Source organism: Mastigoproctus giganteus, chromosome 12, assembly GCF_048544385.1.
Source record: "Mastigoproctus giganteus isolate SK-2022 chromosome 12, ASM4854438v1, whole genome shotgun sequence".
Classification (NCBI taxonomy): domain Eukaryota; kingdom Metazoa; phylum Arthropoda; class Arachnida; order Uropygi; family Thelyphonidae; genus Mastigoproctus; species Mastigoproctus giganteus.
The window spans coordinates 66,732,146-66,750,183 of NC_143586.1; the positions used below are offsets into that span (position 1 = coordinate 66,732,146).

Genomic DNA, 18,038 nt, shown 5'->3' on the forward strand with positions numbered 1-18,038 from the left:
ATATGGTATAAACACTTTGAATTGCTGAAAGGAGGCAATGGTAACATTACTAAAGAAGAAGAGGAAATTGAATGAAGAAATTTCTGGTACCTTCTATTATAAAGGCAGAAAAGGCTATAGAAAATACTGTATAGAAATGCAGTGAATGTTGATAAAATTATACCCAAAATGCTGATATCCATGGTGTGGATGGGTTATAATGTAGAGGGTTATATTACATTTTCCAGCAAACATTTTCTTAAGAATAATTTCCAGAAAATTAGAGTAGGGCATGGATTGCACCAATATATAAAATGTAGAATAATGTTGGGTTTTAGGTGCATCAGCAGCTTAGGCCATGTTAGACCATTGTGTATTATGCCTGTACAAGATTCTGTTAATCGGCTTATTTGCATGTTGTATGGGTTGAAAAACATGGAATAAATCATAGGAGAAAACCTTATCCTTCCACCTTAGATTGACTAAGTGTAGCTTTGATTGAAGAGGACTTTAGAAATTCCTTCAATCATAGATATGAATCAAACCCCGACCTCTCCAAATAAGTGACAAAACCACTATGTCACAAAGGATGAAGAATAAAGCCGAATATGGTAACTATATAGTGGAATTGTTTCCCTGAGCATGTGTGAGGGGCATTTGAAAAATTCATTACATGATGAGTATGAAGGGTTCATTTAAGGAGTCTAGTAACATGCTATTTTTCAACATAGTCCCCTTTGGAGTCAATACATCTTTTGCCAATATGTTGATTGCTGCAATATGTTGATTCCAGCTGTGAAGAAAATTTTCTCTTGGGCCTCCTGTATTGCATCCACTGCAGCAATCATATCACTGTCAGAGCAAAAACTGGATACTAGCCAGGTGTTTTTTCAAATTAGGAAACAGGTGAAAGTCTAACGTTTCTGTATCTGTAAAAAATGGAGAATGGTGCAAGATTTTAAAGCCATACTCATGCAGTGCAGCTGTGGCAGTGATAGACTTGTGAGCAGGCACGTTGTCCTGGTGTACCAAGACTCCTGAGTTTTCCTGTGCATTTGTCTCTTTTTCATGCAAACTCCTCATAATATTGGCATAATATGCCCTTGTGATTGTCTGACCTTTCTGAAGGTAACTAGCAACACACCATCGGCATCCCAAAAACCAATGCCATCACCTTGTCAGCAGAAAGAATTAACGTGGCTTTCTTTGGACAGGGGGGACAGTTGTTTCTGCTGTTTGGATTGCCCCTTTCTCTGCTGAAAGTGACAGACCCATGTCTCATCTATGGTTACAAATATTGAAAGGAAATTTGCTGGATCTGCTTGAAAACTATGCATATATTCACTTGACTTGATTGACTCGTGTGCATTTTTGGTCTGCTGTCAGTAACTTTTGGATCCATCACACTGCGCCTTTTTTGTAGCGAGAATTTCTGTTATGTGATACACGGGTTTAGATGAGATGCCCAAGACTGGCAAGTTGCTGAACTGTCACTTATTAATCACTCATTACCAAAATCATGCACATTGTCAACTTCTAGTGATGGACATTGCAATTTTTCCACAACAGGATCATCTTCCAGACTCTCCCTCCCTTATTTAAATTCTGTTGCCCACTTCTTAACCATGGAATAGGAAGGGGCATTCCCCCCCTCTCTCTCTCTCACTCACTCACTCAATGTTGTAACCATATCCTCATGGTGCACTATGACCATAGATACTGATGCACCAAATAAATCCCCAATCAACCAACCATATCGTCATGAATTGCGTTCAGTGTTAGTCTGTTTTTTCCCCAAATATTGGATGACTGCACAGTGACTGATTTTTGTCCACATTTCCTCATTCGCATAACTTTCTTGAGTTCAGGAACTGTAATTAAAAAAGACATCGAAGTTGCATGGAACTTGGTGGATTACTGTTTGAAGTGTTATATATTAAATACAGATATTAACACTGTACCATTACCCTTTCATGCACAGGCCACAAAATTTTCAAATGCCCCTCATGTTATGTAAAATTTGACCTTTTTTTAGAGAAGGTTAGAAGTACTGTTAAATATGACTTGAATATAACGAAAAATCTGTACAGGTTATGCTCTGCATAACCTGTACAGATTTTTTCACATTAACTGCCTAACCAGGTATCTCATGGTTATGCTGTTAATGTGTTTCTGAAAATCGAAACATAAGGTGAAAAGGCATATGTGAAATCATTTTTCCATAGAAAAAAATGTAATGGGTACTTAGATTCTTGAGAAAGTGAAAGTTTCAATCAGACTCCAACCAACTTTTTTTTTTTGTATACAACTAGTTCTAAATGCAGAAAAAAAAATATGATTCTAATTAAACACAGTCTTTACTTATATGTTATGTGTCTACTGTATGCATGTACAAAGAGGCATAAAAATCAACTGTACGTATTAAATACAATAATAATTGTGATGCAAAAATAATAGTTGCACTCTCAGAAAGAAGGTTTAGAACTCTTAGAGTTCTAAACCTTAGAATGCTTAAAACTCAGTAATACTGTACTTCATCCAGTAAATTGGAAAGGGAGGGTTGCAGATTACATGTGGTTGTAGAAATTCACATTCAGCTAAAGGATGATCAGCTGTTGGAATAGGGCGCCTCCGTAGCCAGGTGGGCAAGAGCAGCAGTGCGTAGCACACGCTTCTTGATTTGACCGGGGTCGAGCCCGTGACCACCAAATACGGAGGATGCGGAAAGGTCAGGAAATGACCACTGCATATCCCCTGAGCAATATGGCCTTAGTTGCTAATGCTCCTAAAAACCAAATAACATAACAATAACTGTTGGAATAATTTTTCATTTAATGTTATGGGAGTGGATAATTTGAGTAAACTGAAGGTTTGGACAAATTATTGTAAAAAATGGTGGTTATTTTATTTTATTTTTTTGCTGGTGATGTATAAGCTTTGGTTTCTTACATCATATTGTCAGTACTAATGTAAAGTGAACAACAATATAAATTAAAGGCAAAAAATTAAACTGATGCCCAAACTTAGGTAAGTGAAGACTACCCTGTTAATGCACAGTTGAATGTGTGATAATTATGATGTTTTATTGTGATATGATGATATGATTATTTTTTTAAATTAATGTTATACAGTAATACCCCGAAGTTACGCGATAGGTGGGTCCGACGAAAATCGCGTAAGTCGAATTCGCGTAAGTCGGGGTACAACTTTGCATATAAATACATATAAATTTTGCTCAATTGGGACCAAGGACTAACAAAAACACTAGTTTAGAAGAAAAATATTAATAAAATTGCAGTTCTGTATACATATTAATACAAAATATGTATTAAAAAAACCAATGACTTACGTTAAAAAGTTATTTCGATGTCGATGGCTTCATAAAATCTAACAAATTCGTCTGACGACACAGCGCCTTCTTTTTTTCACGCAGAATTTCTTCGTAGCAAGCTAATAATTTTTTTTATTCCTTGCTTTGTAGCTATAACGCGTTCTTCGTTGGAGTCTATGTTTTCTAAAATTTTTAAGCCCTTTACAATTGAGCCCTTTTCAATTTTCAACCTGTCAAGTTTGCAATTGTCATGTGCTTTTTCGCCGTTGCTTCATTTAGGCCTGTAGCACGTGCAATATCACATGGTCTTTCATTTCGCTCAAAGCGTTTCACAATTTCATATTTTTTCTCTATCGACAGAGGCGGACTGGCCATAAGCCTTACCGGGGAAACCCCGGTGGGCCAGTGTGATTTTGGCCATAAACCATAGTATGAGGCCACTATAAATTTTCCCGGGTAAGAATTTTTGACCCAGTCCGCCTCTGTTTATCGATAATTGCTTTTCTTTTTCTCTTTGAATCTGCAGTGTCTTCACCAGTACGCTTCCTTTTCACACCTTTTAATTAAGTATTTTACTAATTTTTAGGGAATAAAGCACAATTACAAAACGAGGAGGCACGCTTGATACGCATAAACAAAGCTGCGCGCATGTAGCAACTGAATAAACAACACCATAAAGGCAGAGATACACTATTAACACCCCACATTTCTAGGGGTTACTACCATAAAACAATAAAAATCCAGTTGCGTTTCTGCTAGTGAAATCTGTTATAAACTGGTAGTAAACTCGATCTAATTGCATTTGCGATTATACCGATAGCTGGAATTGTGTTGGTTTTTACGTTATTATGGTGAAATGTGTTTTTCCCTTCACTGATATAAAAAACATAAAATCAGCAAAGTTGAATTTTGTTCATCTTTCGCTCTCATTCTCCGCCGTCGCACCATATATCGATAACACCATATAACGACCTTGAAGATAGTGGGCGGCAGCGTTGCCAAACGAAAAAATCAAGAACCGCGTAACTCCGAGTTCGCGTAAGTCGGGGTAGCGTAAGTCGGGGTATTACTGTATATGGTTGTTTGAATGTAATCATTATTTGTGCAGTACTAAAAATTCCTTAAGAAAAGCCCTAATGGTGGGTCAATAAAGATTTGTGAAAACCTCACTTAAAGAATTTTTATTAAGATGTTTCTAAAAATTAATATGTTTTAAATTTGTTTGAAAAAGCATATGAAAAAGAACCCAGATATCTACTCTCAAATTTTAGAAAAATATGACATCAAAGGTAATCTTAAATGGAATAAAAAGTTGGTAAAAATTGCAGTTCTTTAGTGAGGATTGAAGGAATCTTTGGGAATAGTTTAAAATTTAACTTGGAGGAAGTAGGCTGCACCTTTTTCCCACTTCTTTTTGTAATTTTCATATGCCATTAAATAGAAGGTTTAGCATGGGATATATGAGAATTGATGGTTATTGCATACTGATAATATTGTGCTGTTAAATAATAGGTCTTTTAAAATGTATAGTTAGATATAAGTTGTAGATGATTTCACCAACTAAATGACCAAACATTGGGACAAGTTAGTAATTTTAATTAGATATTTTTGTTAGGAAATAAACAATAACATAAGCAAAGTAGGAAGCCAGTTAAACAGGATTGAAAGAGAGATCAGCCAGAAGACAAAACTGTTTATAACACAGATTTTACACCTTCTTTAACTGGAGAAAGGGATTGATCAAAAATTAGAATCTTCAGGAATGAAGGTTTTATGAAAATAAATGAAACTAACAGATGAAATCAGTGTCAAAATCATATTACATGTGAGAAAATAAAAAAAAAATCTCTGGGGCAATTAATAGCCAATCAGATTGAAGTGAAGTGAAGTGAACTTAAGATGGTATGGGCATTTTAGAAAGGGTGGGGAAAGGGAGATTTACTAAATAAATTTTCGGTGTATACGCCAAGATGACCACATAAGGCCAGAGGAGTTCACCAAATAGGGAGATACACGAATGTTACTGTATTTAGTAGTCATGTGCAGGCTTGAACCAAGTTCACTGGAAGCGCATGTACTTCTCTACCCTTTCACTCGACGAGGTGGCCATCGATAGTAGTAAATATTGAAGCAAAAGTTAATTTTGATAAACTAAGCAGTAAACCAAGAAGAAAGTGATGACGTTAAGCAAAAATTAGGGAAGGAAGGCATACACTGGTTAGAATTAAAAATATAAAATAAAATGGGGTAGAGTGGGGGTAAACAGTGAATGAAGTCATTGCTATCGTTGTAGCCTTATACACTCACTGGATATAATAGATTTTGATGGTAGTGATATATTAATTGCATAGTTACAAGTGTGTGATGCTTGACTTAAAGTTTATTCAATGTTTTCCTAAAGTATACTGGCAATGATTGGAGCTGAGTTGTTTTATAAATCCAGATATCTTTCTTGATGCCATTCTCTTGCAAGTAACTCATAATTATTATAAAATATGGCTTGAAAAATTCTCTATCATGCAGATGTGTGATTAAAGCAAGATTTTTTTTGTTTGCATCATGGTGTCCATGAAACTAGTAATATAGTTACTTGTATTTGCTGTGGCATTAAAATATTCATATTTGGTTTTTAGGCACATTCACATATACAGGGTGTCTCAAAAATATTGGTACAAAAGTTTAGGGGAGGTAGGTAACATCTAAAGGAATGTGAATCGCATAGGAACCCATAACCGGAAACGTCACCGTAAGTTGATACACGGCGCTGTTCATCATTTTGCGAGAGGGAAAATTTCCGGTTTACTCATTCAAGCAGTAGTCGCCACACGAAGAGCATGCATCGATGTGCGAACTGTGAGCTGGCAGACATGCCTAGTGTATGGATTAGCAGAGGGCCCACATGGTGTGCCCCCCCCATGCGGCACAACATCGCTTCGCAGTAAATGTGTGGGCAGCTATGGTCGGTGACTGCTTAGTCGGCCCATACCTGTTACCATCCCGCATGAACTCCACTAAATATCGGATCCTTCTTGAACAAGTTCTACCAGGGTTACTTGATGATGTTCCAGCAAATGTGAGACGCAACATTTGGTTTCAACATGATGGAGCGCCTGCCCATTATGGAAGGTGTGTTCGTGATCGTTTGAACAGGCGTTTTGGGCGTCGAAGGATTGACCGTGGTGGACCCGTTGCCTGGCCCCCATGCTCACCTGATTTATCGAGCCATGATTTCTTTCTGTGGGGGGGGCCTTTAAATCTATTGTGTATGAATCGCCTGTGGAGACGGAAATGGATCTCGTGGCGAGACTCATCTGTGCTGCTGCTACTATCAAAGAAACTCCAGGTGTGTTCTACCATGTCCGCCAATCCATGCTGCATCGGTGTGACGCATGCATCGTGTCTCATATTGGAACCTTCGAGCATCTGTTGTAACATCATGAAATGCATCCATCTCGTACTCCATTGTTAATATTATGTCAAATAAGTGTTTGCCACAAATTACTGTCTTGTGTCATTTCTGCTTCTTGTGCCTCTGCTACTACTTTCCTGTGACATTTCCGGTTATGGGTTTCTATGCGATTCACATTCCTTTAGATGTTACCTACCTCCCCTAAACGTTTGTACCAATATTTTTGAGACACCCTGTATATGCATAAAGCACCTATTGTCTTCACTACATCCAACATTCAGTCTATCGTTGATATGTCCACATGTAACTACTCAACTCCCAGTGAATGGATTTTCATGAAATTTCATATTTAACTCTTTTAGAAATATTCAAGCCATCACAAATTTCATTAAAATCAGACAAATAAAAATCTGGTAGTTATTTTTTATTTTAATGTCACATAGGTTATCTGCATACTGTAGCTGAAACACTGGATATTGTATTTGTTGCCTTGCATTGATTAGTGAAATGAGGGGGCATTATGGCAGATGTGCAGAAACAAAATGTACTCATTTTGCACATAAAAGTCTTCTTTTTTTTCCTTTTCTGTTTTTTTTTGAGGAGCTTGTTTTTCTTGTTATCAGTTTACTAAATATATAAACCATGAATTATTACTATTTGTGTATTATATTAATCACAGCAGAAATGCAAAATGTGTTATTTTTAAATCGTTAGTACAATCCAGGAAGAAATAAGTAAATTATGAAAATGTTGAGACCATACTATGATCTAATGTGTGTGTTAATTTTATTTAATTTTTTAACTGAGAATGTGAAATATCTTTACATTTAACCTGCTGTGTTATTGAAGTATGAAAAAACGTTGAAATGATGGGCTTTGTATATTATTTTTATATTTAATAATTAATTGGTAACAAGACAATTATTTAGTTATAATATTAATCACGGTAAAACGAAAAATTCAATTTAAGAAGTTAAAAGTGAACATGCTTGAAATGCAATACACCGGATATTACCCAACTTATTAAATTCATTTCTATAGTCTTCATTTTGGAAGACCACAAACCTATATTTGGGTTAAAGTTCAATAATTTAAACCTTATCAGAAATATTTCTTTTGGATTTTTGTTCAACGAAAAATTTTCTCATTCTTCATAGTTTCATTCATTGCAAATAATGAAATAATACTTATGTTATTATATGCAGTGAATGTTTACAGTATTTTACCATTCCAGAAAATAGCAGAATCTGACACTTCTTTACATTAGATATTTTTACAAAGACATTTTAGTATTTATATTTTTTATTACCGAAATAAGTACTTTTTTTTTTAAATTACCACAAAAATAACTTTTCCTTTAAATATACTATAAGGCCTCTGCAGTCAAGTGGTCAGGAGCAGGAGTGCAACAGTACATGCTCTTTAAGTAGGCCTTTTCAGCATGATTGATCTGCCAACCTGCCCTGGACCAGCACTGCAGATTATGGCCCATTCCCTGAACATGACTTATTGAGGAGACCTCCATCCTGCAGTGGACTGACAATGACTGCAGATTTATTTTTATTTTATTTATACATATGTAAACAATACTTTCATTATTGATTTTACAATGCAATAAAAATTAGGATAAAGTAATTTTGATAAGCTCATCATAAAAAAATCATATTTTCGCTAAAAATAAAAGTTAAATTGTGACTCTGAGATCTTGTAGTAATGTTCAGTATGCATCCTTTGATTTTTATGCTTCTTTCAGATTTTCTTTGCAGATATTCTATAAATTGTGGTCATGTTGATGAAGCTGAACAAATTCTTGAGTTTCAAAAGATGACCAACAATGTATATTTTTTTAAAATAAACCAAATATATATATATATATAATATAATACAGTAGACTTTCAGAATAACGTCACCTTCGTGGATTCAAGGTGCCAAAATAATGAGGCTAAATAAGAAATAGAGAGATTAAGAATGCAATTTTATTAATAACTGCACATAAAAAACATAAACATGTTGATAATCCAATGTTATATTTTGCCATTAATACACTTCTGCTTGTGCCCCATTCTATTTTCTTTATTATATCAAGTTTAGTCTGTGTGGATAACACTGATATTATCACCATCCTTCCCATACTGGGTGGAAAAGGCCCAGGTTTGAATCCCGTCAATGACACAAGGAACTTTTATGGACTTTTTTTCACTTTGTGGCTGAGTTAATCAGTCTCAGGCATAGATAGAAAGTTTTTTTTTGCCCCAGAAACTGGTGTTTTTTGTCCAGCAAAACAAGCAAATCGACCAGAGAACACGCAATTTACAGACACAATACACATAGGTATGTGAATTAATTTTCTGGGTGACCCTAATATGATAGTTTGGATTATATCGAGTTTGTCACTGAGCATTAATATTGTTCTTTTCTTCTCTGTATGAGGCTTATTAACTTTAGGAGCCATAGTGAGGGATTTTTAATTTAAAATAAATGTAAAACAGTGGTATAATCCGTGATATCAGTACAGAATTCACTCTGAAAATGGCAAATGTAAACAAATACAGTAACCATGTGACTTGCTGTTTTCTTTTTTTTTGGCACTGCAGAACGTCTGCACTGTATGTAAACACCCAATCTCAATATGCCATTAGTTTGAATGTTATTTGGGGTGCCTTTATTTCGACAGTCTACTGTATATTGCTTAATTCGTTAATTCATATTTACTAACCCAAGCACATGCCTTTAATTCAAGTTTAGAATTTTATAGTTGACCTTAAAATTGTAATCATGTTTTAGCATTTCAAAGGTTTACTTATATGCCGTACATATAAGTAGATATAAAGTATTCTTTAAATTAACCACGAATGATGAACCACCATGGGAATCGAATGCCAACCTGATAAACAGGTTGGCATTCCAACTCGAGTTGGCAAACCACCTCGAATGCCAACCTGATAAACAGGTTGGCATTCGAGGTGAGCGGACGCGCTTAGACAGGGCTCCTCAGTTAAGTGGTTTACTTTTGGATAGTGCTTTTAAATATTTGATTTATTTAGATATTGTTGGATTATTTTGTTATAGGTTTTCCTGTAACTGTTTGATTTTAATAATATTATAGATATAAATTTTTTAAAGTTACTTTCATTGATATTTATTTAATTTTATAATGGTAGTTACGAGATCTGCCTTAAACACGTCACAGGGTATCGTGACTCACACGGAAATAGCAGATGGCGATTTACGGGTGAGTCATGATTTAATCCGTTGTGGAACCTGTGGAATGTTTTCCAAGGTCGACCTGGTGACTAATCCTACCTCACCTGGGGATTCTTTTCTTTGTGATCGATGTAAGGAGTGCACCGATCTTAAATTACAATTTGGTGCACTGATGGAACAATTTGAGTCCCTGAAAAAACGAGTGCTTGCCCTCGAAAATAATGCATCTGGGAGCTCGTCAGGGACTCAAAACTCCAGCAATCTACCAAGTGATGCACACCCGATTCGAGCCTCAAAACAGAAAAACCAAGTGCAAACTACTCTGGTTAAAAAGGACATTGTTTTATTAGGAGACTCCATTGTCAGGGAAACGGGGAATATTTTTTGTAATAAAGATAGGTGGAGGAGAACCAGGGTATGTCTGCCGGGAGCAACTATTGATGATGTCACCAACAGACTGTCAGATTTTAAAGGGGGTAAAGAAAATATTATTATTCATGTGGGGACAAATGACATTAAACGTACACGATCTGACGATTTGTTGGAAAAATACAGGACCATGCTGAGGAAATGTCGCGAGCTAGGCCATAATGTCTATGTGTCTGCAATTCTGCCCAGACACGATAGGAGGGATTATATGTTAAGAGCCTTGTGGATTAACTCAAGACTTGAAGGAATCTGCAAGGCTTTAGGGGGTAAATTTCTATCAGCATGGCCCACACTTGTAGGTAGAAGGAATTTGTTTTGTAGAGACGGGATACACTTAAACAAAGGTGGTGCAAAAGTTTTTGCCAGTATTATTGAGGATACCTTAAAGGTTCAGGGAAACTGCTAGTTAGGGGGGATGTGGGTAATACTGACAGGCGTTTATCTAATAATATTGGTCAATGTAACTCTTGCACATACCTTAAGAGTTCTTATCTGTTACCCCAACTGGACGTATTATCTAGATGTTCTGGGGGCAAAGACGTTTCACGTGCGCGGGTAGCTAATATCAGGGAAGAGAGCCTAAAAAACTTCAAGGGTTGTGTTAGGGTTGTTAAATATACAAGAACAGTAAATCTTAATTGTTTATACAGTAACGTTAGAAGTGTCGTCAATAAAATGAGCGAATTCGAACTGCTGGTTAAAACAAGTAACGCGGACATAATAGGGCTTACAGAGACGTGGTGCCACCCGGAAATTGGGGATGATGAGTTTCAGTACGGCTTGTATAATGTATTTAGGAAGGATAGGTTAGATAGAAGGGGTGGTGGGGTAATGCTTCTTATCAGAAGCAGCCTGAGTGCGACGATAGCTTTCCCGGATTCAGACGTTTCACATGCTAGTATAGAGTCTGTATGGTGTGAGATAGTTGGAAACAAAGGTATAATGCGAGTAGGAGTAATCTACAGACCAGGTGATTGTGAAGATTATGACAAAAGCCTCTACATGCAAATGGAATGGGCAAGTAAGCGTCAATGCCTTATTATGGGTGATTTCAATTTGCCTCTAATTGATTGGAGTAAATGGGAAGGAAACTCGACATGGGGAACAAAATTTTTAAATCAACTAGATGACTGTTATTTGTATCAACATGTCAGGGAAAGTACTAGAGAAAAGAATATCCTAGACCTCATCATCACACATGAATCAGATGACATAACAGGGCTGACAGTAGAGGAACCAGTAGCAGGAAGTGATCACGGAGTTCTACGGTGGATGATGACGAGAGAGGTAGCAGAAGTAAAAGGCAAAGGAATGGGTTTTAATTTCAGAAAAGGAAATTACGATGCCTTCAGGTACTACATGGCCTCTATTAACTGGGTAGATATCGCGCAGAGAATGAATACAATTGAACTGTGGTACGCTTTTAAAACATTAATCACAGATGCCTTGAATGCGTATATACCATTAAAAAAATACTCCACGAGGAGGGTTCCAAGTTGGATGACTAGTGAAGTTGCCGCATTACTTGAGCAGAAAAAGGTGGCATGGAAAGGTTACAGAACAATAAAAAGTACTGAAGCCTATAACAGCTACAAGGTGATGTGTAATAGAGCCACAGAAAAGGTTCGACAGGCAAAGGCAGTTTATGAGAAATCGCTAGCAAACAGAGCAAAGAGGGGGGATAAAGAATTCTTCACATATATAAATGCCAAGAAGAGCAGGACAAACCAGATCGGACCTTTACGTAAGGGAAAGGGGACAGTAATAAATACACCAGCTGCCGTTGCAGATGAACTCAACAGTTATTTTGCATCGATATTTACATATGAAAAGCCTTTTGTGGCAAAGGGAAATTGTGGGAGCGAAGTTAAAAAATATGTAATTAATGATATTGAAATTTCGCAAGATTATTTAATGAAAAAACTTTCGAGCCTACAGACCAGTAAAGCTCCTGGAGTTGATGGAATATACCCTATAATCTTAAGAGAGGCGGCAAGCGAGTGCATTGAACCATTGAGGCTAATTATGCGAGCATCATTAGACTCTGGGGAGATTCCCTTGGATTGGAAAAGTGCAAATGTATCTCCCATACATAAGGGTGGCTCTAAAAGTGAAGTTGGAAATTATCGACCTGTCAGTCTGACTTCAGTAGTAGGAAAAATCATGGAGGCAATGATCAAGGGTGGAATTCAGGATCATTTGGATAGAATTGAAATTCTCAAGGATACTCAGCATGGTTTCGTAAAGGGAAAATCATGTTTAACAAATCTGGTTCGCTATTTCGAAAGGGTCACTCACGAGCTGGATTTAGGGAATAATTTCGACATTGTTTATTTAGATTTCAGCAAAGCTTTTGACTCAGTCCCACATGAGCGGTTGCTTTATAAGCTGGAACAGGTTGGAATCACTGGGAAAATCCTTAGATGGATAGAAGGATGGCTTCAGGGCAGGAGGCAGAGGGTTGTGATAAATGGCTATTCCTCAGATTGGGTTGAGGTAAGAAGTGGGGTTCCCCAAGGATCAGTATTAGGACCACTGTTGTTTTTAATTTTCATAAACGACATTGATGAAGGGATAGAGGGCGTGATGTCTAAATTTGCAGATGATGTTAAAATTGGAAGAGTAGTTAATGATCACTGTCAAGCTGAGCTTCTTCAGAGAGACCTAGATAGACTTCAGGAATGGTCAGGAAAATGGCAGCTGTGCTTTAATCCAACAAAGTGTAAGGTATTACACCTGGGAAACAGTAATCCCAAAAAAACTTATTCACTTGGTGGAGTTCAACTAAACCCAGTACTGGAGGAAAGGGACTTGGGTGTTACGATACGGTCAGACATGAAATTCTCTGAGCATTGTAAACAGGTTGCAAGGAAGGCCCATGGTGTCCTATCGATGATCTATCGAACTTTTGCAAGTAGAGATAGGGACGTGATAATCCCATTATATAAGGCTTATGTTAGACCACACTTGGAATACTGTGTTCAAGTATGGAGACCGCACCTGAAGAAAGACATCGAGCTTCTTGAAAGGGTGCAAAGAAGGGTAACTCGCCTGGTGAGATCGGCAAAAGGGCGTCCTTATGAAGAAAGACTTCGAATATGTGGGTTGCAGAGTTTGGAAACTAGACACCTTAGAGGAGATTTGATTGAGGTGTTTAAGGCTCTGAGAGGCATCAGTAAAATGAATGAGGACGAAATTTTCAAGATTATAAATGATGCTAGAACTAGGGGACATAAATTCAAGTTACGGGGGGAAATGTTTAGATTGGACTGCAGGAAGTTTTATTTTAGCCAGCGAGTTATAAATTACTGGAATAAGTTGCCTTCATGGGTGGTAGAGGCCGACAGTTTGGGGAAATTCAAAGGTCATTGGATAGTACATTCGGGTAAGGGAAGCGCATAGGATGATAGGTTTAATTTCCTTTTTATTTATTTTTTATTTTATTATTATTTTTTTTATTTATTAATTATTATTATTTAGTTATTTATTTATTTATTTATTATTTTTTTTTTTATCATTGTTTTGTTCGGATTTTTTTTTTTTTTGGCTGGTGCAGCATAAGCCATAGGCTTTCTTGCACCATGCGGCCGTTACTAATACTAATACTAATCTGTGTACTCCTCTACAGAAGCAGCTCACCCAACTTCTTAATAATTGTGTAACAGCAAGCTGCTATAAACATGAACTCCAGTAGCCATTCTGTTGCAATTCAACAAATAAAAAAAAAATTTAATACAGTTCAGCTCTAAATTTAAACTTTTTGCCTTAGAACTAACATTACTTGAACTGCTATCACTCCTCTGTCTCTTACCATTGTTTGGCACATAATGTCCTTTAACTGTTATTGCACCGTAGAACCTCCAATAACAACAACTGTGTAATGCTCCTTTGTGCTTCAGTGGATAGCATTACTTGTGTACTCTACTAAACAATAGTAAAGATTATATGTAAGATTACTTTCTTAATCTTATTCAATACTAAATGCTGATTTATTGCAATTCTTTTTTTTTTTTTCCAGGATGGTCTTACTATTAATTATAAAATACTAGCTTCTAGAAAATTATAAATAATTGATAAGGTTGGTTCATTGAATGAAATCTTTCAAAGCTAATAAAAAAGCCATTTCATGTAAAAAATCTGTGCCATGAAAGATCAAATAGCTGAAATAAAATGAAATGAGACAACTGTGATTCTCAATTTGTTGATTTTTTTTTAAAATAAAATCTCTTCCATGAAACCAAGAAATAATATCAGCATGTATTTTCCAATTTTGTTTTTTCTTGTGAATTTGATGATATTTTTGTTGTAAACAGTTTTTTTCACCCATTTGATTTAGAATTAACAATGGTATTTAAGAAAAATAAATTATTTTTTAGGCTAAAAAGAATCTTTGTACAGTAATAGATCATTTTGTCAAAGTTGAAATTACCCTAGCAAAAGAGGAAATATCAAATTCTGCTTTTAATGTTATGAATGATGGAGATGTCATTCTGACTTTTGGTTTGTATGTATCAATATTTCATTCTTAATAAAAAATTGAAAAAATATCAACTTTTAGCATGCATAATGTCTATATACTACGAGGTGATATCATTAAGTTCATACCCTTAACTAGAAATAATAGCCCTAGAAAGGTGAGACCACAGGAACTTGAATCCTTTTTTATGTACTCTCCATGCATAGTAACACATTTCTTCCATCTATGAATCAGTTGTTTAATGCCTTGATCATAGAAGTCTGTATCTTTTGCCTGAAACCACGATTCCACTTCATTGATGATTTCCTGAGACGAATCAAAGCGGTGTCCATGCAACAGTTTCTTCATTTCTTGAAACACGAAGTCTGACACGAAGAATAGGGTGGGTGCTGCAGTAGTTCGAAGCCATACACAAATCCAAAAGTTGTCAAGAACATTGCATTCGGCATTGCTCCTGCAAAGGTGTCAGCAGTCTTGGAACCCATCGTGCAGGGACCTTAGACATGTGCAGATGGTCATGTAAAATGCTGTGGGCAATCCCATAACTAATTCCCACTGCATTTGCAATGAAATGAATTTTCACACTTCTGTCACTCAGCACCAGCTGCTCAACCTTTGCAACCATCTTGCTGTCTGGGAATATTGACGGCCTTCCTACTCTTTGCTCATCAAAGACTTGAACAAGCTCACTGAAACTTCTGTTTCCACTTTTTTACAGTGTCATAGGATGGACAATTCTGCCCATACACAGCTTTCATTTCTTCGTCAATTTGCTGAGCTTTCGTGCCCTGAAAATGCAGGAACTTGATCACTGCTTGATACTATACTTTGTCAACCATAGTGTCCTTCCTGAGATTCCCAGCTCCACCTCCAGCAGGCGCCTCCATAGCCAGGTGGTAAGGAGCAGCAGTGCTTAGCACACGCTTCTTGATTAGACCGGGATTCGAGCCCGTCACCACCAAATACGGAGGGTGCGGAAAGGTCAGGGAATGACCACCGCATATCCCGGAGCAATATGGCCTTAGTTGCTAATGCTCCTAAAAAAAAACCAAATAACAATAACCACCTCTGGTGTACGATCACCTACAGGAATTAAATTTCACATGTTAGTTATTGAATATGTGGACAGCTTATATTAAAAATGGCATACCGGTCAGGGTACGAACTTTTTGATACCTTCTCATATATATACAGGGTGAGCCAAAAGTAAACATTAAAAAAATAATAATTATATATATATATATATATATATATATCCTGCAAAATATTATATTTAGTAAGCTTTGGTTCCTTGATGGCTTGATGAATTAAAATCACCACCAAGTTCCTTGGTGATTTTAATGTTCACAACTCCAGCTGGCTTCTGTTTTCTAGTCACACCAACCCAGCTGGTCGTGATGCTGAAGCTTTTGCAATTACTAATAACCTTGCACAGATTGTTCATTTACCTACACGAATACTGGATAATTCTAATCATACAGCCAACATGCTTGATCTTTTTCTCACAAACAACCCTTCTAAGTGCAGGTTCGAAGCGAGAGGTCCTTTAGGCACTTCAGATCACAACTTGGTGATTGTCTCTTCTCCAATGGAGCCTTTATCTCATGGCTATTCCCAACCTTGTGTTGTTTGGCATTACAAGAATGCAAAATGGGATGACCTGCGGGATTTCTTTTCTTCTTTTCCTTGGTCGGATTACTGTTTCAAAACTTCTGATGTCAATGTTTGCTCACATCGTGTCAGTGAAATTATTCTTGCAGGAATGGAATCCTTTATCCCACACTCCACTTTAAAATCTGGTCCTTTATCTAAATCTTGGTTTTCCAATAAATGTGCTAAGGCTGTTCAAGAGAAGAATGTTGCATATCGTAATTGGCTTGTTTCTAATTCTTCAGTTTCATTTTCTGCCTACACCAAAGCTCGCAACAATTGTAAAGCATTTATTAATCAGTCCAAACTACAGTTTGAACAGGCTGAGTAGAAAACTTGCTTCTTGCCCTAATGGTATCCGTGCATTCTGGTCCCTTGCCAAAGCTATTGGCAAGGGACCAGAAATATTAATGATCTTGGTAAAACACCTCCCACCATTCCCATCACGCTCCATTCAATGCCTCCTGTGGTCTTCCGTCAAAAGGATGTCAGAAGGATTTTGACGAATCTCGATGCTAAGAAAGCTCCAGGTCCTGATGGTATTTCTCCACTTGTTCTCAAAACCTGTTCTCCTGAACGTACTCCTATTCTTTGCCGCCTTTTTTCACTTTCTTATTCCAAAGTGTTTTTCCTTCTGCTTTGAAATTTCCTCAGCCAGTTCCTAAAAAGGGTGACAAATCCCTCCCATCCAATTATTGTCCCATTGCAATTACTTCTACTCTTTCTAAAGTAATGGAGAAATCAATTAACTGCCAACTCTTAAACTACCTAGAAACTTTCCATCTGATCAACGATCGCCAGTATGGATTCCGTCAGTGTCAATGCACTGGTGACATTCTGGCTTATGTTACCCATTTATGGACTAATTCAATGGAAAGGTTTGGTGAAACACAAGTAGTTGCTCTTGACATCTCAAAGTCTTTTGATCGTGTTTGGCATAAAGGTCTTCTAAACAAGCTTCCATCTTATGGTTTGCCAACTGTTTTTAGTAATTGGTTATCCATTTTCACTCTGATTGCTCACTGAGGGTGATGGTAGATGGCTCACTGTCTTCTAACTTTTCCACTAATGCCGGTGTCCCCCAAGGTTAAGTTCTTTCCCCCACTCTTTTCCTCTTGAATATTGATGACCTTCTTCCACTGACTGGAAATCCTATCCATAGTTTTGCCGATGATAGCACATTGCATTCCACTTTCCATTTTGAGAAACCTTGCCCTGTTCAATCAGCTTCAACTTCTCGAAAATCTGCTACCAATTCCTTAAATGCTGATCTTCAGGTAATTCTCCAGTGGGGCAAAGACAACTTAGTTGATTTCAACCCTTCTAAAACTCAATCTTGTCTTATATCTTGCAAAAAGGATTCTTCTGCTCCTATGCTTATCTTTAGTGATACTCTGATTTCTAGGCAAAATGATATATCTCTTTTGGGGATTACCCTTACTTCTAATCTCTCTTGGCACAAGCACATTAGAAATATTGCTTCCTCTGCATCTAAAAAACTTGGTTTTCTCTTTCGCTCTCGGCATTACTTTTCTTCCAAACAGCTGCTCACTCTGTAT

At 36.9% G+C, this 18,038-nt stretch overlaps 1 protein-coding gene across 1 annotated transcript in view; it reads left to right on the top strand.

Moving 5' to 3' along the window:
• Positions 1 to 18,038, top strand: part of eIF2Bdelta (eukaryotic translation initiation factor 2B subunit delta) — a 139,994-nt gene that overhangs the window by 88,925 nt on the left and 33,031 nt on the right. The window contains exon 11 of the mRNA XM_090385680.1: positions 14,729 to 14,856. Coding sequence (XP_090241806.1) covers positions 14,729 to 14,856 — 128 coding nt within the window. The remainder of the gene's footprint in view (positions 1 to 14,728; positions 14,857 to 18,038) is intronic.